This window comes from Polyodon spathula, chromosome 10 (assembly GCF_017654505.1).
Source record: "Polyodon spathula isolate WHYD16114869_AA chromosome 10, ASM1765450v1, whole genome shotgun sequence".
NCBI classification, from domain to species: domain Eukaryota; kingdom Metazoa; phylum Chordata; class Actinopteri; order Acipenseriformes; family Polyodontidae; genus Polyodon; species Polyodon spathula.
Window position 1 is genome coordinate 43,970,787 of NC_054543.1, and position 22,241 is coordinate 43,993,027.

General features: G+C 39.0%; 1 protein-coding gene across 2 annotated transcripts; it reads left to right on the forward strand.

The window, feature by feature from the left end:
* Positions 1-83: 83 nt before the first annotated feature.
* On the forward strand, positions 84-22,210 carry osbpl11 (oxysterol binding protein-like 11). Of its 2 annotated transcripts, none has more exons than XM_041262236.1 (13): positions 84-209; positions 5,454-5,522; positions 5,979-6,154; positions 6,507-6,586; positions 9,197-9,376; positions 11,074-11,272; positions 12,640-12,791; positions 14,830-14,970; positions 15,878-16,337; positions 18,794-18,980; positions 19,117-19,299; positions 19,761-19,914; positions 20,106-22,210. In XM_041262236.1, the coding sequence occupies exons 2-13, from the start codon at positions 5,461-5,463 to the stop codon at positions 20,160-20,162; spliced, it is 2,031 nt and encodes a 676-aa protein (XP_041118170.1). In that variant the 5' UTR covers positions 84-209; positions 5,454-5,460; the 3' UTR covers positions 20,163-22,210. The 2 variants fall into 2 exon arrangements, with proteins under 2 accessions (XP_041118170.1, XP_041118169.1); XM_041262235.1 differs by lacking the exon at positions 84-209 and adding an exon at positions 1,651-2,095.
* Positions 22,211-22,241: the final 31 nt, after the last annotated feature.

A 22,241-nucleotide genomic window follows, 5' to 3' on the forward strand; every position in this document is an offset into this window, starting at 1 on the left:
CTTCTGTCTCATTGGAGGTTTTGTGTTTTTTTTCTAACTCCTCCCACCCACTACTTCCCGATCCCTGCCACAGTCTTCTACCTTTGGAATCGATTGAGAGGAATGGTAATTCCTCGCGCCAAGTTGTCTGCGAGAACTGCCAGAGAGAAACTGTATGCAGCAGGGATAGTTTACGTGTTTTCAATACCTGTCATACAGTAAGATAAAAGGTAAAAACGCCCTTCTCCTTTTTCTCCCCTTTTTTTTTTTTTTTTTTTTTTGCAGACCCCAGGCATTTTATCCACGCATATGTATATTACAGGACATGCGGGAACTCATTTATTTTTATGTCGGTTTTTTGATTTTTTTAAATGGACTAGTCACACGTGTTTGGCTTGTGTTTTTGATATCTCTATTTTAAATGGCCGGGCATTTCTGATAACTTGGCGTTTTTTTTTTTTTTTGTTTTGTTTTTCACATTTCCAGTGTGTGTTTTTTCTGATCCAAAACACAGTTATGTCATTTCAGACCTCGCCCCCTCTGTGTTACTGTGTTATTGCAAGCCACACTCGGTGCCAGACACTTTTTTGAAGGCAAACATTTAGTTTCTAAAAAACATATGACTATATATTCATATGTTTTGCTTAACTATACAGAACTAGGAGGTTGTGTGATCCAATGGTTAAAGAAAGGGCTTTGTAACCGTGGAGTTTAGTGGTTCAAATCCTGGCTCAGCCACTGACTTATTGCATGACCCTAAGCAAGTCACTTAACCTCCTTGTGCTCTGACTTTTCAGTGAGACCTAGTTGTAAGAGACTCTGCATCTGATCCATACTTCACACACCCTAGACTGTAAGTCGTCTTGGATAAGGACATCTGCTAAATAATAATAATAATAATAATAATAATAAATAATATTCAAAACTGTGTTTTTTTAAAGGCAATCCTATAGAACAAATCATACTGTAAGTAGGCACATGGATGGTAGGCTATCATACAGTTGTATTGTTACAATTAAAACAAATTTAAAAATAAATCTATAAATACCCTACCTACTAAGATTCTTTCTAAAGTAGTGGGAACCAGAGAATAACATTAAGTCTTGATTGATGAGTTAGCATTTGACATTGAAGGTGTGGCATTTAATAAATTGTTTATTTTGCTAAGTATGACTCACGGGTGTTGCTACTTGTTGCTAGAAATAAACTTGACTATGGTAGGTGTGGATGTTGCGTCTGTTAGTTGCAAAACTGGTTATGTGCAGTAGAGCAGGTTTCTACATTCCAGCAGTTAACTCAAGCAAATTGTGCAATTCCTAGCTTTTTTTGCAGCATGCCTGCTATTTTAATAGTCCACCGCATGGACTGTGTGTTTGCTAATAGTTCCGTTGTGCGAGGGGTAGTTTGTTACCTAAGTGAAGAATCTTTTACGTCTATATGCTGGTAATTATCAATGTAAAATGTCTTACATTTCATACAGCAATATTCATATAGGGTTCGATGACAGACTAAACTGTACCGAAGATATTCAATATACAGTACATGATAGAATATCTTTGAATGTAATACCAACACATAAAAATGGCACCACTTTTCCGCCCTCAAATAGCTGGCATAGGAAGTAGTGATCATTTGCCCTTAATGCAAAATCACGTGATTCATTGGATCTTTTCGAGTCACGTTATTGTAGGGTTGAGAGAGTAGGGTGCTTCTCACTAAACAGTGACGGAATTCTGATATAATTCCTGGCTTATACTGTGCTGAAGATAATGAAGAAGCAGCTTTTCGAGCACGGTGAAGCATGGTGATTTGTTCTACTTTATTTCTACACCTTTTCAATCGTTAATACACTGCAGAGGCTTGGAAGGAAGAAGCGAGGCCCCGCCAGTGGGGGGTGGTGCTTTTCGTTGTTACCCCGAGGGTAGCTGTTTTTAACTGTGCGACTCCGCACAGACCTCACTTTATCTGAGGGAGGGGATCTGGTAGTTTAGTCGGGAATGATTCAAGGGGAAGCGACAGCAATGCCAGTCCCTGAAAGCGAGGGCAAGCAGGAGCTTTACAACCAAAATAAGACTCATGCCGCTGTGAAGGGGAACTCGAAACACTGGCAGTACAGGTGAGACTGGAATCGGACAGCTGTTTGTTTTGTTAAAATGCAACAGTGTCATATCCCCAAAAAGCGGAACGCAATTAATTATCGTGCTTCAGTGCAAAGTCGACCTCAGAATTTTGAACTGTGCTGCAGTTAAAATCAGATTTCTTTACTGGCTTATACTATAAAAACAGACTGCTGTCATATTCCGCTACTTTCTATTTGTATTGTACACTAGTGCAGAAACTAAAATGCTGCACATAGGACTCCCATATGTGCCCGGCGCTCAGCAGATCATTTATTTTGTAAAGAGGTTATCGGATATTTAGAGGAAATTCAATTTGGAGATTCCAGGTGAATAGCAATGTAATATGCAAAAACCACGATAGTGTTACTAATTGAAGAGTGCAATGTGACTGATACCATTAACTTACTGGAAAAATAACCAGATGTGTCTGTGTAGCCAGACTGCCCCAGTGCCGTGTCTAATGGGGAGAGCAGTAATACAGTACAGATACGGCCAGTGTAAACAAGCACACCGTTTTTTTTTTTGTTTTGTTTTGTTTTTAATAATTTTCACAAGTACAACACAAACATACAGACAGTCCTTGCTCATTAATTATAAAAATTATTAACGGTACTAACAGAAGACAAAAATACATATTCTGCGGTAAATGACACTTCTATAACTATTGAAATAATACGCCCTGTGTATGTGTTTCTACTCTATACAAACCACTGTCCTGTGTAGCGCATGTAGGGCACTGTTTACTGTTACAGACCTATAATACTTGAGTTGTAGGAAACAACCATGTGCAAGTACATTGTAACCTTGCATTCAAAACATGGGTGATTTGCTTCCAATTAGAAGAAAAGAGAACGCACATAGCAATCTGGTGAACAGGCCCTGTGATTTATTGGGACATGTTGCAGTATTATTGCTGAGTACTTTTTGCTTGTGATTTCATTTGCCCTTTTAAATCCCATAGATTTGATAGTGGATGTACAACGTTTTCCATCCAAGCACCTACTGTGTGCAGTGAGGTGACTCAATGAAGAAGAATTGGGAAGCAGTTACTGCAGTGGGGCATTTGTTTTGTAACAGAATTTGGACAAAGATTTTTTGAAACTTTGTTTCTAGATTGTAGATTTTTCTTTTTAAAAGAAGCTATTAGTTGGCAAGACACACATGCTTTCTTCTTTGACAGATTTACAACCAGAGTATTCTACAGTAGGTTAGGAACCTAGATTGAACAGGCTGATTGTTGAGCAATTGGTTGGACCTGGATTAATTAATTTATTCATATTGATCAATTTTTTAAGTGTTTCTTGCCTGTTGTTCTGGGTTCTGGTTAGGGTCTTGCCCAGATTATATTGACCCAGTGGGCTTGGATTGAGACCCTTGTAATCTTATGCCACATTTCCACCTGCCACTGGGACAGACTTTCAAGCAATCTGATAAATCTGATTCCATCAGCAGCCGATCGATAGCAAAACAATTTCAATTCAGACTCTTTCAGATCGCTCCAAATTGGATTTACGGTGGAACTTACTTAATGAGTGACAAATGCAAAGGACTGCATGAAAATCTCTTGCGTTGCCATGCCCGCATGCCTTGAGGACAGCACTAGAGTGTCAGGTGAAGCTGTATTACAGCGCTGTTTCCTGCCACGCCAGTTCAGGGCCAGTGAAATTGTTGTTTTGTGCTTAAGGACTAGGAATGTACAGGCTACTGTCACACTGATGAAGGTCATGGTTCCTGAAACGCCTGTAGTCCTGTGCAAAATGTATTGATTTGAACTTCAACCTTGTGTTTTAGATTTTCTTCAAATAACTAGTTATCGCTAATATAAAGAGATATATTGGCCAATAATTGGCAGTTTTCATGTGGAAAATCAGTTGTTTGGTTTAAGTGAGGTGGGCTTTTTAAAGGTAAAACATAACTAGTTTTCATTTACTCCCATGGCAGTAAAATGAAGGAAGCAGTAAAATGCATCAAACCTTCCGAAACATTAAGCTTTAATGGTGCTACTGACTGCTGTAAGTGTATGGGTGTTGGAAGGATTCCTTAGCTCTCTGTTATTTTACAGTATCAGAGAGTAGGATTCATCTTTGCCAGCACTAAAAGCTTTTGTTATTACCTTAACGGTCGTGATTTTCGAACACAACATAATGTTTCCACGACTAGGCTTACCTTGGATATGGAACCTCTTTAGAGATTATATATATATATATATATAATATATACTATATATATATATATATATATATATATGTAACAACTTTTGAAAAAAAACATCCCCAAATTGTAGGGGCAATCGGCATAAGTAGCGTATAATGGGGAGTGACATGTGTACAACACATCTGTAGTGAAATTAGGTTAGGTCCAATTGAAGTTTTTTTTTATTATTATTATTATTATTTATTATTATTATTATTATTATTATTATTATTATTATTGCTGTAGGTGCAAATCTGCATAAATAGCATATAATAGCTATAGGGCTAATATTGGAAAGTATTTTAGGTGATACAGTAAGCATATAAACTATCCTGATTCATTTATTTATTTAAAAATAAATAAAACATTGTTAGCAGTTATTATATTAATATTTGTCCCAGGTTCACATAGCAAGACCATGTTTAGTTATAACCACTAGACTGCACTGTTTACTGTGTTTTTGTGTGTTTATTAAATACAGAGAGCTAACCAAGGATTTCAAATCAGTTTTGCAGCTACTTCCTGATACCTGTGTTGTACTCACGCCAATGATCCAGCTACAGTCAGTGACCTACAGTGAAAAAGATTCTCAGCTTCATCAAAGATGAAACATTATGTTAACAACCTAAAAGCAATACTGACATTATTACAATCAGTTAAGTCTAAATGTAACACGTCCTGAATGGGCTACAGGTACTGTCCTGTAAATGTGCTTGTTAAACAGTGGTGTTTTTGCACTGGTCTGATGATTTCTTCACTTGGCAAATATTTTGCTCATGGAGGTTTTAATATGCTATATATGTTAAGGCATGCTTGTGTTTAGAGAGTTGACCCAGCTTCCCTACGCACAAGTGAAAAAGGAAAACAAACTTCAAGCTCAACCACTGAACCACTGTTTACATTAGTCTTTGTTTTCTTGGCAGTACCAGCTAATGCAGAAACGTGTTATTTTATCTTTATTACAGGACACTTTCAAAGGTAAGTTTTGAATCGCAGAAACCTGTTTGTCCTCAGCCTTGTTTGAGTTATCAGAATTCTAATACTCTGAGCGGGGATTAGCCAGAACTATCTATTATGAAAGGGTGACAAAAATGTGACATTAACATTTTATACTGATCATACGCCTGATTTACAACTTTTATTTGACTGTATTCTTCATAGTGATCACATGGAGAGCATCTGTGGCTACCTGATGAAATACACCAACCTGGTCACAGGCTGGCAGTATCGGTAAGTGTGAGGCTCTGCTAAGTGGGATGAAAGAAGCTGATCAATAATATTCACTTGGTCTCTCATTTCTAAGCTTAGCTCTGTAGCACAGAAAGGTATTGCCATCGATCAGCTGTGCTTTAGAAGGACAGCTCTGGATTTATCAGGAATGTCAATATGGGCAGATTCCAGATGCTCTGAACTCTTTGGAATGGGATTATAACCAATGTACCTGGGTAGTACGATAAGGAAACCACACAAGGCATAGTAAATGGAAAGTGATCTGGATGCTAAGGAGATTTTATTAGGGACCGTCCTGTACTTTAACAATTGTTTTGCTAAAAACTGTTTTGTAATATTATTTATTATTGTATATAATGTATTGGTTTAGTGTTAGACACTGAATCTATTCAGTTAGCCTCGGACAGTTATTTTGAGCTCTGAAAGAGTGTTGTTTTTGTTGATGCGGTTGTGCAGATTTTTCGTCTTGGACAATGAGGCAGGGATGCTGGAATACTTTGTGAATGAGCAGTCCAGAGCTCAGAAGCCCCGGGGAACATTGCCGCTGGCCGGGGCTGTCATCTCCCCCAGCGATGAGGACTCGCACACCTTCACTGTCAACGCCATCAGCGGGGAGCAGTACAAGCTACGAGGTACCTGTGTGGAGGGCTTCTCTCAGGCCAGGGAGGAAGGAGAAGGCTCTTAGCACCAGGAGGCTTGGAGGTAGAAGGTGGTTTGGACCAGGAGATCTGGGCTAGACTCTGGAGTGGCGCATTGATGGTCAAGCCATTTCAACTAGAAACAGGATAGTGCATCTCAATTGGACTTTGTTATTACTAGATTCAACTGATGTAAACTGAGTTTTATATCAATGGATAAGCTTTTATTTTATTAACAACATTTTTTTTTTTTTTTTTTTTTTTTTTTTTGCCAGCACAGTCTGGTTCTTTGTGTTTCAGTAGAAGCAGTTCCAGTAACTGGTTCCTATTATGATTTGATTTACAGGTACAGATGCAAAAGAACGACAGCACTGGGTTAGCAGGTTGCAGATCTGCACACAGCATCACACAGAAGCCCTAGGCAAGGTATGTGTGTGCTAAAATTCTCTTCAAGAGGTACATTTTGTTTTCTTCATCGGAGCACAAAAGTAGTTAATCTGTTAAACTCAGATCTCACTAAACCCTTTCATGCATGGCAACTGTATATGGGGATGGATACATAAGATCTTCTAGTTTTTATATGGAATATGCAGATTCTTGATGGTCTCCTAGATGCCATTTTTCCACACGGTAAAAATGTGGTTGGGAAAAAATATCAATGAAAAGTAATGTATTTTTTTCCAAGAGTTTGAACACAGACAAAGTACTGTAGGTCAGGTTCAAAACTGGTCCGCATGCCCAAAGGTGGGCTGCAGGAGCATGACATTCTATGTATTTTTTTCTGTTAATAGCGAAAAGCATCGCTTTTCGGCGCCCGCGTGTGGACAATTGTAGAATAATAATTGTAGCAAGGCAGTATTGACGTTAGCTGTCAATCAAGTTTAGTCCCCCTTCACAAATCAGGGGGAACATTCACTAACTACCTGTATCACCGTCTCACGGGATTAGAGCGAGAGCTAGGTCTGACAATAGGGCACTCGTGTGTCTTATTAATAAAATTACCGTATGTCGAATCCACTGCCAAAGAATATGTATTGCAGCTACAGGAGTTTGAATTTGTACTGTGGGCTCAGAGTTTGAGGTGCTGGAATGGCTTTTTTCTTTTGTAGAAACTTTTTTCATACCAACCTTTGTAAGTAATTTTTTAACATTCAATTACGGATTCAGTTGATGCCTATGGCGAATAACTTTTTTTGTGACTAATTATCTATTAAAATAGAGTACTTTGATGATGGTTTCGTATTAACTAAATCAAGTTATTATCAAACTGAGAAATCTTGTTACTATCCGGATGACTGATTTATTAAAATGTTTGGATCTACTGTTTTTTTTTATTGATTGGTCAAGCTGTCCAAAACGGTTTTGAAATGCTGGTGAAGCTATCAGATGCTTAACTTGTATAGATAGTTTCTCTGTTTCAGGCAGTGAAATTCTTCACACCGAAAGATTTAGAAATACAGTGGACTAAAACACTTACATTTTTTTTAAAAAGAATGAAAAAACTTAATATGAAAGAAATCTCTCTAATAGCTTATTGTAACAGTCAAATGACAATTATATATTGTTTCAATTATAGAAAAGACATTTTGCTGCTTACTATGAAAATGTATTTCACCAAAAACAAACGTGTGTGTGTGTGCGTGTGTGTGTGTGTGTGCGTGTGTGTGTGTGTGTGTGTGTGTGTGTGTGTGTGTGTGTGTGTGTGTGTGTGTGTGTGTGTGTGTGTGTGTGTGTGTGTGTGTGTGTGTGTGTGTGTGTGTGTGTGTGTGTGTGTGTGTGTGCGTGTGGTGTGTGTGTGTGTGTGTGTGTGCGTGCGTGTGTGTGTGTGTGTGTGTGTGTGTGTGTGTGTGTGTGTGTGTGTGTGTGTGTGTGTGTGTGTGTGTGTGTGTGTGTGTGTGTGTGTGTGTGTGTGTGTGTGTGTGTGTGTGTGTGTGTGTGTGTGTGTGTGTGTGTGTGTGTGTGTGTGTGTGTGTGTGTGTGTGTGTGTGTGTGTGTGTGTGTGTGTGTGTGGGTGTGTGTGTGTGTGTGTGTGTGTGTGTGTGTGTGTGTGCGTGTGTGTGTGCGTGTGCGTGTGTGTGTGTATATAGATAGATAGATATATAACAAAACTTTTTTTACTTACTACTATTGTAGGGGCAATCGGCATAAGTAGCGTATAATGGGGAGTGACATGTGTACAACACATCTGTAGTGAAATTAGGTTAGGTCCAATTGAAGTTTTTTTTATTATTATTGCTGTAGGTGCAAATCTGCATAAATAGCATATAATAGCTATAGGGCTAACATTGGGCTTACTGTAAGAAAAATAAAAACTGCAGTAAAATGTTCTCATACTGTGAGAGAGGCAAAAATGTCTGTTCTCAAGGTCCATTAATCACGCACACACACATTTTTGGTCAAATACATTTTAATAGTAAGCAAAAATGTCTGTTCTCAATAATTTCAACAACATAGCACTGTCCTTTGACTGAGTTATGTTTTCGTGCACGTTTTACTGAAGTGATCCCTGTTCAGGTATTTATGAATGGGGAATAATAGGAGACATGACCTTCTTTCTTGTTTGATGACCAAGAAAAATAACTGCATTTCTAAATTTAAGTTATACAAAGGTACCTAATTTTAAAGGTTTAATAAAAAAAAAGTCTGTTTTAGTTTTTGCAATTTCTTTTATTTACTAAAATTTAAAGTGTTTAATTTTTTTTTTTTTTTCACTCTGTGTGGATTCCATCTTCCACAATATTTATTCAAATGAATAAATGACAGTTTAGATTAATTTATAATGTTACAGGTTTAAATATATAAAATGTTTTTAATTTGACATTTTCCCAAGGAGTGTGAATAGTTGGCCACCATGCCTAGTACAGCTGAAGGGGTAAAAAAAAAAAGTTTGGGAGCCCCTAAAGGTGCCATGTCATGCATCATTCTCCTCTAGTGGTCAATGTTAAAATTACAGCTAAAGCCTTCTGGACTCCTGTCTTCCCCCCACACTTAACTAATTTAATCATTTGATTGTAGTTATGTATTTTCTCTTGGTAGAGTAACCTCCCCTTGAAATCTCGGAGTTTCTCAATGGCATTGCAGAGCAGCAGCGGTTCCCCCCTTTTACTGAGGAGAGCCAGTCAGAACGCTGCCTCCTTCAACGTGTCGCAACACAAAGGATCGTCCTCCTCGAGCAGGAGGGCCCTGCAGCCAGACCACTTGATGGCTGTGCGGGAGGTCAGTGTTTTACACAAGAAATCAGGCTGTCATAGACCTCTCTCTCTCTCTCTCTCTCTCTCTCTCTCTCTCTCTCTCCTCTCTCTCTCTCTCTCTCTCTCTCTCTCTCTCTATCTCTCTCTCTAGAGATATATCTAAGATATATTATATCTCTATAATTTAGTTTAAAAGTGCGATTTGCACATGACTAAAAATTACCACATAAGTAGGTGGTTTTGGAATTTTTACCGACATCAGAGAAGTTTAGTCCTGTGCAAACTGTCTATTTGTTTTTATCCCAGATCATTTTCTCTGAGGTGCTTCGACTTCTTTACAGGACACCGGGTCCTTCTGTAAAATGTCAAACACAGGCATCCTGTGTCTTTTTACTCATGTGCAAATCAACCATGTCCGTGTTATGCTGGAACTGATACTGCATTTCCAGAATATTCGCCTCAAAGCAACACCAGACTTTACAATAAGCCATAATATAATATTACAATTGGTATGATCTGTCCTGAGATTCTCAGGAAAGTGCAACAATTGGGCATAACCAAATTGGAGTTTGCTGAAAATAAAAAATATAATTGTTGACTCTTAAAAAATTTCTTTAAGCAGTGCATTTGAAGGTATGCATGGAAATATCACTCAAGGGACGAAATAGCCTTTGAAAAGAAGGTACAACAAAATTAGATATTTACACCTGGTTCACCGTTTACAAACCATGTACCAAAGCTCCTTCTCTGGCCACAATGTCGTATTTCATTTAGAATTTTCTTGATGAAAATTAATCCACATCTGGGAGGGCACCTGATATTTAGTCTGGTGTGAATCGTGCTAAAGAAACCACCCCAGTTTAGTTTTCAATATAATAGTCCAGAAACAGAAAACATTGTCTTCATACCAGCAAACTGTTTCATTGGTACTTTGCTGAGTACAAAATATATCTGTACCTATATACCACATTTTAGATGCCTGATTGGGGTTGTATATTGATCTCTGTATAATTACAGTACTTGGAGCGCCCTTTGTTGAGCCTTCAGTTTTGGAAATTTCTCCCTTTGTAGATTTAGGCTGTACTGTTTCAGATTTTGTCGTGCGTGTGCGTGCGCGTGTGTGTGTGTGTGTGTGTGTTTTTGTATTTAAGTATAGTGAGTTTATCCAGGCACAGATCGTCCTGGACTCATCATCTCATTATCATTCATCCGGGTCAGTGAGCTGCTCTGTAGAGCGATTATGTTTTTATAGAACAGACCTAACAGAGGTAATGACCCCTGAGTTCTCATGTGTCATTTGTATACCGATCCGTCCCACCTGCAAGATGGTACTGAGGGCTTTTGTTACATTGCTGTGCCTTTTGTTAGATCCTTTTCAGGGTTGGGCAGGGAGACAAAAATGTACATTATTCCCATGTGTGTTCACTGGTCCCACATTTTATTTATTTTTTTATGCTACATTGATCTTAAAACCATTCTTGCAGTCTGATTTAGCTCAATACAATTTATGTTTTAATTAAACAACATTATAAGCTAGTACAATACTTTTTTATTATTGAATACCATATTTTACTAATGCTGAATTAGGCGCTGTTCGATATGTGGTACTGATTTGATTAAATTTTTTTTTTTTTTTGTCTCAAATCTTCTTTGCAGAATAACGCCTCTGAACTTGAGACATGTGTTTTAGTAATACTTGTTCTCCTCCTCTTGTGTTTGCAGATGATGCTCCAGGCTGAAGCGCAGCACAGGGACCTGATCCAGATGATAGAGAGCCTGCCTGCTTCTGGTGGGCTGGCTCCACTGGACCAGGACCTGCTCCTGCTCAAAGCCACATCGATGGCAACCATGAACTGCCTTAATGACTGCTTCCACATTCTACAGCTCCAGCAAGCGGCCCATCGGAAGTGCCCAATCCCAGGTAAGAATAGGCCTGCATCACACTGTAGTGTGTGTCTGCTTACTCTTCCAGTTTTGGAGAGCACAGGGAGTGCGCTGGTTGAATTAAATTGTTTTCTAGCTAGATGAGACACTGCTTAATGTTGTTTCAGTCTAATTTATTATCACAGTTTCCATTTATTTAGTTTAACCTTTTTTAAGTGCCGCTGTCAAGTATACATGATGTGGCCCACATGATAACCTGTGGAGCGCTATCGCATTAATGTTAAAGCTTATGAGATTATCTAATGAGCATTCAAATTAGTACTTCAGGATAAGAGCGACCCCAAAACTGGATTCACTCACATGGATAGTTTTGTTGTTGTTTGTTGTGCATTTTGGTTTCCAACCTCTAAAGAAAAAAGGCACACCTGGACAGACTTACGCTTTTAAAGTGGTTCTATGATGAGCCTTCTTTTTCTGGTGCCAGATTCTGAGCTGTATATAATATATACTGTTTTATTCAAAGCTTAAATGACAGACTGTTGCATAACATGGCTTTTGATTTGCTTGATCTTTGAGGTTTCTGGGGCTCTGTGTAGTACCGGCTTTGAAGCAGGGAGCGGAATATTTCTTTATAATTAATGAGGAATCTTATCCACCTTGATAGGCTAGCTGCAGTAACCAGACACCAGGAGACATTTACTGAACAGGTTGACAGCTTTCCAAATTGTACCGCAGCCTTTCTGTCATTAAACAGTGAAGGGTGCTGTTATTAATTCAGCAATCACTCATTCTTACTTTGTCAACTGAAACTAATAAGGTGTTTGTTTTTTTTGTTTGCTTTATATTTAGTGCTTAAATATCCAGGTTTAAATTGGTCACAGTCTTTTTGTTTGGTATTCTCCTTTTATCAACAATTACTGAATTCACTAGCGACCTACCATTGTCCTGTGATACAGCTCACATTGTCTATTCCTGCTGTAGGTACGAAGTAACGCTTAAACTTTTCCTTGCTCCTAAACCGAAGGAAAGCAGTAACAGATTCGGGCATGGAACAGTTAAGTAAGTTCTGAAAAAGCGCTGTTTTATTCACGTCTCTCAGCCAGAGTTGGGTGTCTTTCAGGATCTGGTTACTCCCGTTCATATTTCATGGAGGTCTATTTGCATGAATTAAATGTGTTTAACCAATCAGGTTCTGTATTGGTTTGAAGCTGGGCGGGGCACAATGCTGCTTTTTTTTTATTTTTTTTCATCATGTCTTCACTTTCAGGTTAATCTGCTGCCTCTGGTGTTTTGGCAGATGTACAGGGTGACATTACAAGCTCTTACCCTTTAGACGGTTATTCAGTGCTACGGTTTAGCTGCAAAGCATGAGCAAGTTGGAGCCTAAACGTCCGTTCGTTTCAGGGGCGACCATCGAGTGGCTGGAGCCCAAGCTGCCTCTGTCGGATCACCTGAAGAATGGAAACACCCCCCAGGGCTTCTCTACCAGGGAGAGAAGCAGGTCGCCAGACAACTGTATGGACCAGATCAGCCCAGGGCCCTGCCACTTGAGTGCGGTAGGTCTTTGTTAAAGTCTCTCGGTACTAATCTGGCTTATGTTTTTACTTGCATCTGCAGGGCTGTTTTTTTTTTTTTTTTTTTTTTTTGCTTCGCTATGTACCAGGTGTACTGCACTATTGGTGCTGGTGCCAGCTCTGTTAAAGATACAGCTGCTTGCCAGGGCCATTAGGTTTGAAAAACAGCATTTCATCTGTTAGTCATTTGATATGGTGAAACAGGTTAGAAAGCCTCTATTGGGGTTTTTTTCTTATGCTACTATTTAATGTCTACGGGTAGATATTACCAGGGTCGTAGCGTGGGAAAATAAATAAAGCTTTAAACACGTTTTCCAACAACAGCGCTGCTCGCTTATGTTGTGCTTGTACATACAACTTTTCCACATAGGACTAAGTAAAGTTGTTTTACTTTGTAATAAACTGTTTGAAAGACCAATAATCCATATTAAACTTCCTTAGTTTTAGCCATGTATCTTGCTTTTCTCAAAGCTGGCATCTCTCTAGGATGTTGGCAGACTGTTTTGCAACATCTACTGTACTTTTCCTCTGATCTTGTCGGGTTCTATTTTATGATGTGGGACCAGCTCCAGGTTCTTAGTCACATTTCTTAGTTTCTTAGGTATATCTGAGTTACATATTGTAAAGAACAAAGACATTCAGCATGCTGAACTTAGTATTGCATTCTGGATTCTAGTGTTGTTTTGTTTTTTAATTATTGTTCTTATTTTTTGTTTCTAAAGAATCTTTCCTTTTAAATCTTTCTCTTAACTGGCCATAATAATAATAATAATAATAATAATAATAATAATAATAATAATAATAATAATAATAATAAAAGATCTATCTAATGTACATTTTGGTATCATGTGTGGTGCTTTTAGCAATGGTATTGTTGCCAGGAGACCAGGTCACAAGCCTCTGCAGTTGCCTCTTAATTTGGCAGTGTCAGCGCAAAGGGAGAACTACAGGGTAATGAAAGCACAAGAGATAGCTCTGAGGAGTCTGGGCTGAGTTTCACAGTTGCTCTAATTCCAGAATAAGTAAGGTTGACATGGGTGCACTGTGAGTGTATAACAATACTTCCCCCGAAGCATGCAAGTGTTTCACAGAGGTGGCTGAGACGACCCTTTCGAGTTTTTGAATTGGTGGATTTACTTAGAAAAGTGGCAGGTAAACAAAGGCCCAAACTCTCCTTGCCAAAATACAATGTAGTACAGTGGATTTCATTTCTGTCCCAGCCTTTGAAAGGGAAAAAGGTGAACAAGTGTGTTATGTCAGGAAAGGCATACTGGTACAGCACAGTGATTTGAAGACATTGTTGGCCTATTCAGGAAGTGATCAAGAGCTAGCTTGCATCAGTAGTATTAACATGAGCTGGGTGTGTTTGTCAGGAGTTGTCATAGCACAATATAATGAAGCAACATCGCCGATCAGAAGCAGCCTTTGTAGGCTGTAGAAGCTGCTATTAAGGGGAAGGTTGTTAGTTCTTTAAAGGTATGCATGTAGGGTCATGTTAAATGGGAAGTGTAATCTACTGCTCAGCATAAAAACAGTACTGATCTGTACTCCAGTGCACTGTTTGGTTTTTTTTGAGCAATTATGTAAATACCCTACAGGTCTTGTAATTTGACACCATTCATGACTGGGGGAATTCTGAAGTGATTTCAAACTTTTAATGTACTGTATGTTCAAAAAGAACAATGCAAACCTAGCTAGAGCCACTAACATCCTCCTCAGATCGTTAAGTATATTAACAGAATAATCTATGACCTCACTTGTGGGATGAGAAGAAAATCCTACTAAATCACCTGCTTATGCTATACAGCCTGTCAAAGTTTCCAAATGAAGCCTGAAGCTGCCTGCAAATAAAGGTGACTATGATGTCACCAGGAGAGGTTGTAAAGCCATAAAGCAGAGTCTGTGATGCTTCTCAATATAGTCCAACATGGGAGCAGGGCCTTCCTTTCCCTGGGGCTTTGTATTCAATTCCTGGGTTTAGACAAAAAATAATCCAAAGTAATCATGGTATTTCTGACAGGAACACGAGGACATAGATCCAGAGGATGAGGTCATGGATTCCTTTGTTGACAAGGAGGATGAACTGGGGCCCATCGAGGAAGAGCGCAGCATCATTTTACACCTGCTGTCCCAGCTCAAGCTCGGCATGGATTTGACAAGAGTAAGTAATCGAAGAGAGGTGATCGGTCCAGTTGAGACGAGGTGAGCAGAGGGAGTTCATTTGACTAAATCAGTGTTGCTCTTCACACATAAGAGAAGGAACTTTTGTAGCTCTAGGACAAACGAGACATAATCTTTCAACATCGATGCACTAATTACACTATGTAACACAATTTTTGTTCCTGGGTAGTAAGTGTTATTTCCTAATTGCTTATGCCTCAAAAGTATAGAAAATGGCTATTATTCCCCACAAACTTTGCTTTTGTGACCAGGACAGTGATATTTCAAAATATCACTATTTCCAATTTCCATTACTGTGTTTACAGTATAATTGTAAGTCTCAAAAAACTACTCACTTCTAAATCTTTTGTAGTCATCTTTGTATTATTTTAGTATAAATACATGTTAATTTGGATTCATATGTTGTTTTTTTCTGACTTTATGTGAACGAAAAGACACACATTTGCCCGTTTTCCCATTGGAAATAGTGATATTTTGAAATATCACTGTCCTGGTCACAAAAGCAAAGTTTGTGGGGAATAATAGCCATTTTCTATAATTTTGAGGCATAAGCAATTAGGAAATAACACTTACTACCCAGGAACAAAAAAAAAAAAAAAAATTGTTACACGGTGTTAACATTCAGCATGTTGAAACCCCTCCGCAGATGGACATACATGCTTCAAAACATGATACAGAGATCTAATCTAACCTAGCAAGGTGGATCCCATTGTATTTAAAAGGGTGCATGTAGGTTACTGTCTCTAGTCCAGCATGAAACATGGCACTACACAATATTGTCATTGCTTTTTATTTAAAAGATAACTAAAATGTTTTTGTCTATGATGCATGTACAAATTGTTTGGTTGTGCTTTGATTATGAAAATATTTTTATATTGTGATCCCAGGTGGTTCTTCCTACCTTCATCCTGGAGAAGCGTTCGCTGCTTGAAATGTATGCAGATTTTATGTCCCATCCGGATCTGTTTGTCACCATCACTGATGGGGCTAACCCCGAGGACCGGATGATCCGCTTCGTGGAGTATTACCTCACATCCTTCCACGAGGGGCGCAAGGGGGCCATCGCCAAGAAACCCTACAACCCCATCATCGGGGAGACTTTCCACTGCTCCTGGAGGGTCCCTTCCCACAAGGGCAGCTCCTTGTCATCCCAGGGCAGCCTGAACAAGGGAAAGGAGACCTCAGACTATTATCACGTCCGTTTCGTGGCAGAGCAGGTGTCCCATCACCCCCCTGTTTCTGGGTTTTATGCAGAGTGTGCGGAGAGGAGGATGTGTGTAAACACCCACGTGTGGACGAAGAGCAAGTTCATGGGGATGTCTATAGGAGTTTCTATGATCGGGGAAGGTAAGAATGCAAGGGTTTGTGTTTCCAAGCCTGGGTGTTAAACTTTGAATTGGCAATATCAGGGTTAGAAACTCCCGCTTTCCCGAGGCATATTAAATCTGATGAGGACTAGTTTGATGTCTGTGTCTCAGTAGTCCTTTTGGGAAGTACTTAAAACTAATGTACATATACTCTCACGTTCAGTCTTGCGTAAAAAAAAAAAAAAAATGCAGGGAAGTTCATTTTCTAGCGGGATGTGGCAGTGGTGAATAAACATTCACAAATAATGCTTAGAAAACAGTCACTCCGAACTTGAGCCCTCCCTTCATCTCCCCCCTGCAATTCCAACGCCACTTAATGATGTTTTACGTTCGTGTTCTCCCTCTGCGCGGAATGTAAAGTATCGTTTGAATTTACTGGAACACGTTGCATCTTTTGAAGTGAAAGTCGTTTTACAAAATGTGTTGATTTATACTGGGTTACGACCCTGACTGAAGATGTCATTAGCAAAGGTGGTGGATTGTACTAACGAAGTCAAACAACGGCTCACGTTTTACTAAACATTTTAAAACTAATAAACAAACAATTACCATAATGAACATTGTCGTAGTATGTTGCTTAAAACATAATAACACAATATATTCCTAGTAAAGTTGAGTTCTTATCTATAAACAGTAAACGTTTAAAGCTTGGCACTCGCTGTCTGTAGCTTGGTGTTTACATTATTGTCAGCATATTTTAAGTGATTGGAAGCTGAAATTACTTTTTTAAAACACTCTTTTCTTATACCAACACTGGTGAGCAATAATCAGTTCATTTGAAAACTTTAATCACTGATAATAGGTGCACAGGTGGTGACTCTGTGAGTGCTGCGGGGCTCGAGCTGCAGTGGGAGAAAATGCAAAGATAATGCAAATAAATCACCTGTTCTGTGAATATATAGTGTGGATGCTTCACAAGCACAACTGTTATTGCAGCATTTAAAATGATAAAATCCATTTATACAAAGTCTCCCAGCTTTCTTGAAAGGATCTGCGTTTCCCTTGTTTTTCTTTTGTATTTGTTTTGCTCTCATTAGTATTTATAGTAGATTCAGCGTCTGTCAGTGCTGGCAGATTCTACTGTACTTGCTGAAGCGGTTTAAAAAATAAATAAATAAAAAATAGTCGCCTAACAATTTCTTCCATAGGGTTACAGTGAAACGTACTGTCTTTTAAATTGGGACTTCAGTGAGAACTGCATGTGTACGGGAGTACATTAATTATTGTAGATAGTATTTCATAGCCAGCCAGCATTTTTGGTAATAGCAACACATGTAATGTACAGCAAAAAAACATTTTACGTGTCGTCGGTGTCAGTTTCAGACGGAGCTTCATGGTCAGCAAGGTGACGCAGCTGAGAGAATTTTTTCACCCCGTCTGGTGCTGTTCGTGTCAGTTTCTCAGCACACAGTACAGTAGTCTCTCAGTAACGAGGTGCAAACAGGTGATTGATCTGTAGAGCGTTTACGAAGGTGCTTTGTTAAAAAAAAAAAAAAAGTTAAAAAAAAATGTAAATTTAAATTTTATAACTTTATTTTTTTGTAAAATAAAATGGTAAATTCTGCACTTGGATTTCTTTCTCTTTGTCCACGTGCATGCAGACTGCTTCCAATATGCTCATGAGACTGGGCACTTCACAATGAACTTCAACTAGCAACTCAGAACAAGTAAACACTGTTTACATTTGAGGGTTGGCTTCTTACTTGCTAATAGGAGGAGTGCGGCCTACTGCAGGCTTCCCCAGCCCATGTGGACCGGGTCATGTGAGGCAGAACCCCCACATATGTACTAATACCACAGCGTCTGTACACAGGCATGGCACTGTCATCACAAACCTCTAAAATAGTAATGTGAGACTCAAGACTGCAGACCTCATCAAGATGCTCCACAGATAATAGATACATTTTAAAGTGTATCCACAATCCACACACTACACATTCCCCGCCCCTGAACATCTCATGAAATCTATTTCTGGTTTCTGTTTGCCTAATTATTAGTTGGAGCATTATTCTACTGTTCCCACTAATTTGGGAATTGACAGACCCTTGTCTGCCCTTTTAGTTCAGTAGTGAAAGCAGCGAGGTAATGCTAATTGTAGTAATGTTAACAAATCCTTGCCAGTGAGTCAGGCCAGAGTTTAACACAAGGTGGTTTCTTGTGACCAGGTTCATAGCAATGTTGTGTGCAGTGAATTATCATGTTTACATTTCTTGACCACGTTGTTGCTTCTTATTCTAAAGATGTATCTTTTAGTTAAAATGTTTTTTGGGGACTTCCTTACATTCCAATTTTAAACAATTATTGTCCAAAAAATATATATATATCTTATTCTGCAACTTTTATCATAGACTCTACTAGACTCCTACAGTCCTTTCATATTGCACTTGTGTTTAATGCTTGAGGTGCATGGTTATTAATGCAGTGCCCTTTCCCCAGGACTCTTGTGCCTGCAGGAGCATGAGGAGGAGTACACCTTCACTCTGCCCATTGCATACGCTCGCTCCATACTCACAGTGCCCTGGGTGGAGCTGGGAGGGAAGGTTAATGTCAACTGTGCGAAAACTGGCTACTCTGCAGCCATTACCTTCCAAACCAAACCCTTCTATGGGGGCAAACTGCACAAGTAAGTACCACTAGCCATTAGTTATTTCAGCAGTAGAATCCAATGACACGTTTACATTTTGCATTCGTTGATTCGTTGGTGCTAAGCAGTTGCTGACAGTCATCCAACCTCTTTAAAACTCTGCTTTTCTGCCCAGAGTCACAGCTGAAGTGAAGCACAATCCCACCAATACAGTGGCTTGTAGGGTGCAGGGGGAATGGAACGGCATCCTTGAATTCTCCTACAGCAGCGGGGAAACCAAAGTGGTGGACGTCACCAAACTCCCAGTGACGAAGAAGAGGGTGCGTCCCAACGAGAAGCAGGGATCCTACGAGTCCAGGTGAGAAGTTCACTTACCACTGGCACAGATCAGGGAATCAGATTTGATTGGCCAGTTATTAGGGCACAATACCTTACATGTGCTAAGCGTTATATTGCAAGAGTGCCATCAAGGCTATTTTTGAGTAAAATAAACCAGATTCACCTGCCTCTAGCTGCTGCTGGAGATGGATTTTGGAGTGCATCATTACTGCTTCTGTGTTTACACTGGAATCACACACTGAACTTTTTTGACAAACTCCAGCACTCCGGTTGGATATAGATAGTGTATGGGGCCCCTGCTATGAATTTCACTGACTTCCTGGAGATTCCTTTCAGAGCTTAATCTTAAATGGAACTTTTCCTTTCTCTTTTTAATCCTATCTGCAAGTCACACATATTATTAATGTACAAGAAGCATGAACCATGAAGCCTAATAGAAAAGTTAAAAGTAAAGAACTAATAAAGCCGTCCTGTACGCAGACGACTGTGGCAACATGTGACCGAGTCCTTGAGGGAAGGAAATATAGAGAAGGCAACAGAACACAAGCGACTGTTAGAGGAGAGACAGAGGGCCGAGGAGAGGCATCGCGCGGAGACGGGGGCAGCATGGTGCACCAGATATTTTCAGAGTGAGGTAAGTCATTACAGCAGCAAATTAGATTGTCTGTATGGAGGGGGATTTTAAATGTTTTGAATGAAAGTAAAAGCAGCAAAACCTGTCCTGACCTGGATTCAAAGTGAACCTGGATTAGGGGTCCATGTTACTAATAAGTATCACTAATAAAATATATGAACTGATCATTGTTTCTTTCTCCCTCTATTTAGGGTGAAGGTTGGGTATATCACAAACCATTGTGGAAAACGTCGGGAGCATGTGTTTAAATCTACTGACCCAAGAGTACAATAAGACTATTCTTTTGAATGACTGCATCAGGTTTTAATTTAGCCATAAGGTGTGGGTTTTGTTTATTTTAATTATAACTAAAAATGTTAACTCCCCTTTTTTCTCTTAGCAAGGCTGTACTGTGAAAGAGAAAACAATGTTGCAGGGCACTTTTAAATATAAATACAACACGACAGAGGTGCATATTTTATAATGATTCGTAAATACTTTTGTATGTTCAAATACTTATTGTCTTCGAGTCAATATGTATTCTTTTACAGCTTGTACGTTAGAAGAGGTACTTTACTGATGCTGCCTTAAGATAGGATGGATTTAGGTAGCTGCGAGCAATGCTAGTGTCTTAGTTTTGTGTGATGGACTGTGCTTGGAGATTAGAGTTACCCTATCAGGGAGTTTGAGCACACGATGCGCCATGTATTAGGAGTGGAAATGACCTGCGCAGTTTCTTTTCCACCCAATATATCAAACCTTGAAAGAAATGCCTGTCATCGGCAAGCAAATGACCTGAGAGATTGTATCGCAAAACAGGATGCCTTCTCACTTTGCGATCAAGGATTAAATAGCAGTTACTTTCAAACCTGACCTTTTTTTTTTTGTATACTTTTTTTTTTTTTTTTTCCCGTCATTACTGAATCTCACTGATGTCGAAAGACATAATCAAGATGAGAGATGTTTGCTGCCGAGGGATAAACTCCAGCTGCTGTGTTAAACTGAACTCTGAGATGACCACCTTCTTAATACCAAGGGAGAGGAAAAGCATATTGTCAAAGCTTTTTTCATTTTCCCCCACCACATCCTTCCAAATCCGTTTGGGATCTGATAATATCTTCAGCATCATGTTAGCTGTACTGGTGTATTTAAAAAAAAAAAAACTTAATGCTGAAATGTACTTTTGTTTCAAAAGACTTAATCATATTTTCTATGATTACAAAATATACAATAATGTTGTATTAATTCAGTTCAGTTAATTCGAGATGCTGATGTATTTTAGAACAGGTATCCTTCTAAACTAATTTATTAATCACCTGTTCCCTTTATAAAAGCACTAATACCCGTTATGCGGGAAATTAGCTGTAGTGTTGGATATATTTGAGTAACCTCAACCCGTTACCCTCCCCCACCAAACCAAAACAGCCAGCTGTTGTCCGATATGTTGGGTCTTGCTGCTTTAAAAAATGGCTTTTAAGATCCTGCAGTTCATTGCATAATTGACAGCTTCTGCTTTTGCTTTAAGAAACTAAAAACTAACCACCTCAGGAAGGTGGTCCCGATTCTGAATTAAACCTATACTGTGTGATCAAAGTACCTCTTGGTACCATTATGAAAATTAAGGATTTTAGTGTTCAAAATTAACAGCAACAAGCGCACACTGGCTCTTAAATTGAAAATGTGGCGCGTATTTGTTTTCTTTTTTGTTAACGCAATTCACAACCCAGTCTTCAAATGAGTTTAATAGATGTGAAGCTGATTGGTCACAGAGGAGACCTGGAGGGGGTGTTCAGTTTGTACAGTGAGCCGTTTCTCATGGGGGTGGGGGGGGGGGGGGAGGAGCTTCTTTAGCTCGCACAAGAAGATGGTTTACAATGTATCGATTTTCATTGTAATACGATACATTCATCTCTCCAGCGTGGTGCCTTACGCCATTTCTTCTTGCATTATGTCTTCCAGTCAGTGTAAGTAACATAACCTATCAACTACAGTACTGAGAAAAGTGGTAAGCCAGTCTATTGTTTCATCATGGAATAGGAACAATATGGCGTTGTGTGATATTTCAGATATAGCATGAACATCTGCTTAGATCTGCAAACTTAAAAAAAAAAAAAAAAAAGTTTGTTTATGTAATGTATTCCTGTTACCTTTGTAAATAAGATGCAATTGATGGACATTGACTTTACAGATAGAGTGGTTTTTTGCTCATTACTGGGTAAAAGAACCGCTCTACACATTTTGTGGAATGCACTGAAACAAATTGTAGTCTTAGATAAGTGTGAAAAATGAATGACTATAAATAAATAAATAGAAAACACTAATGTAATCTATTGTGTTTTTTAGTATAG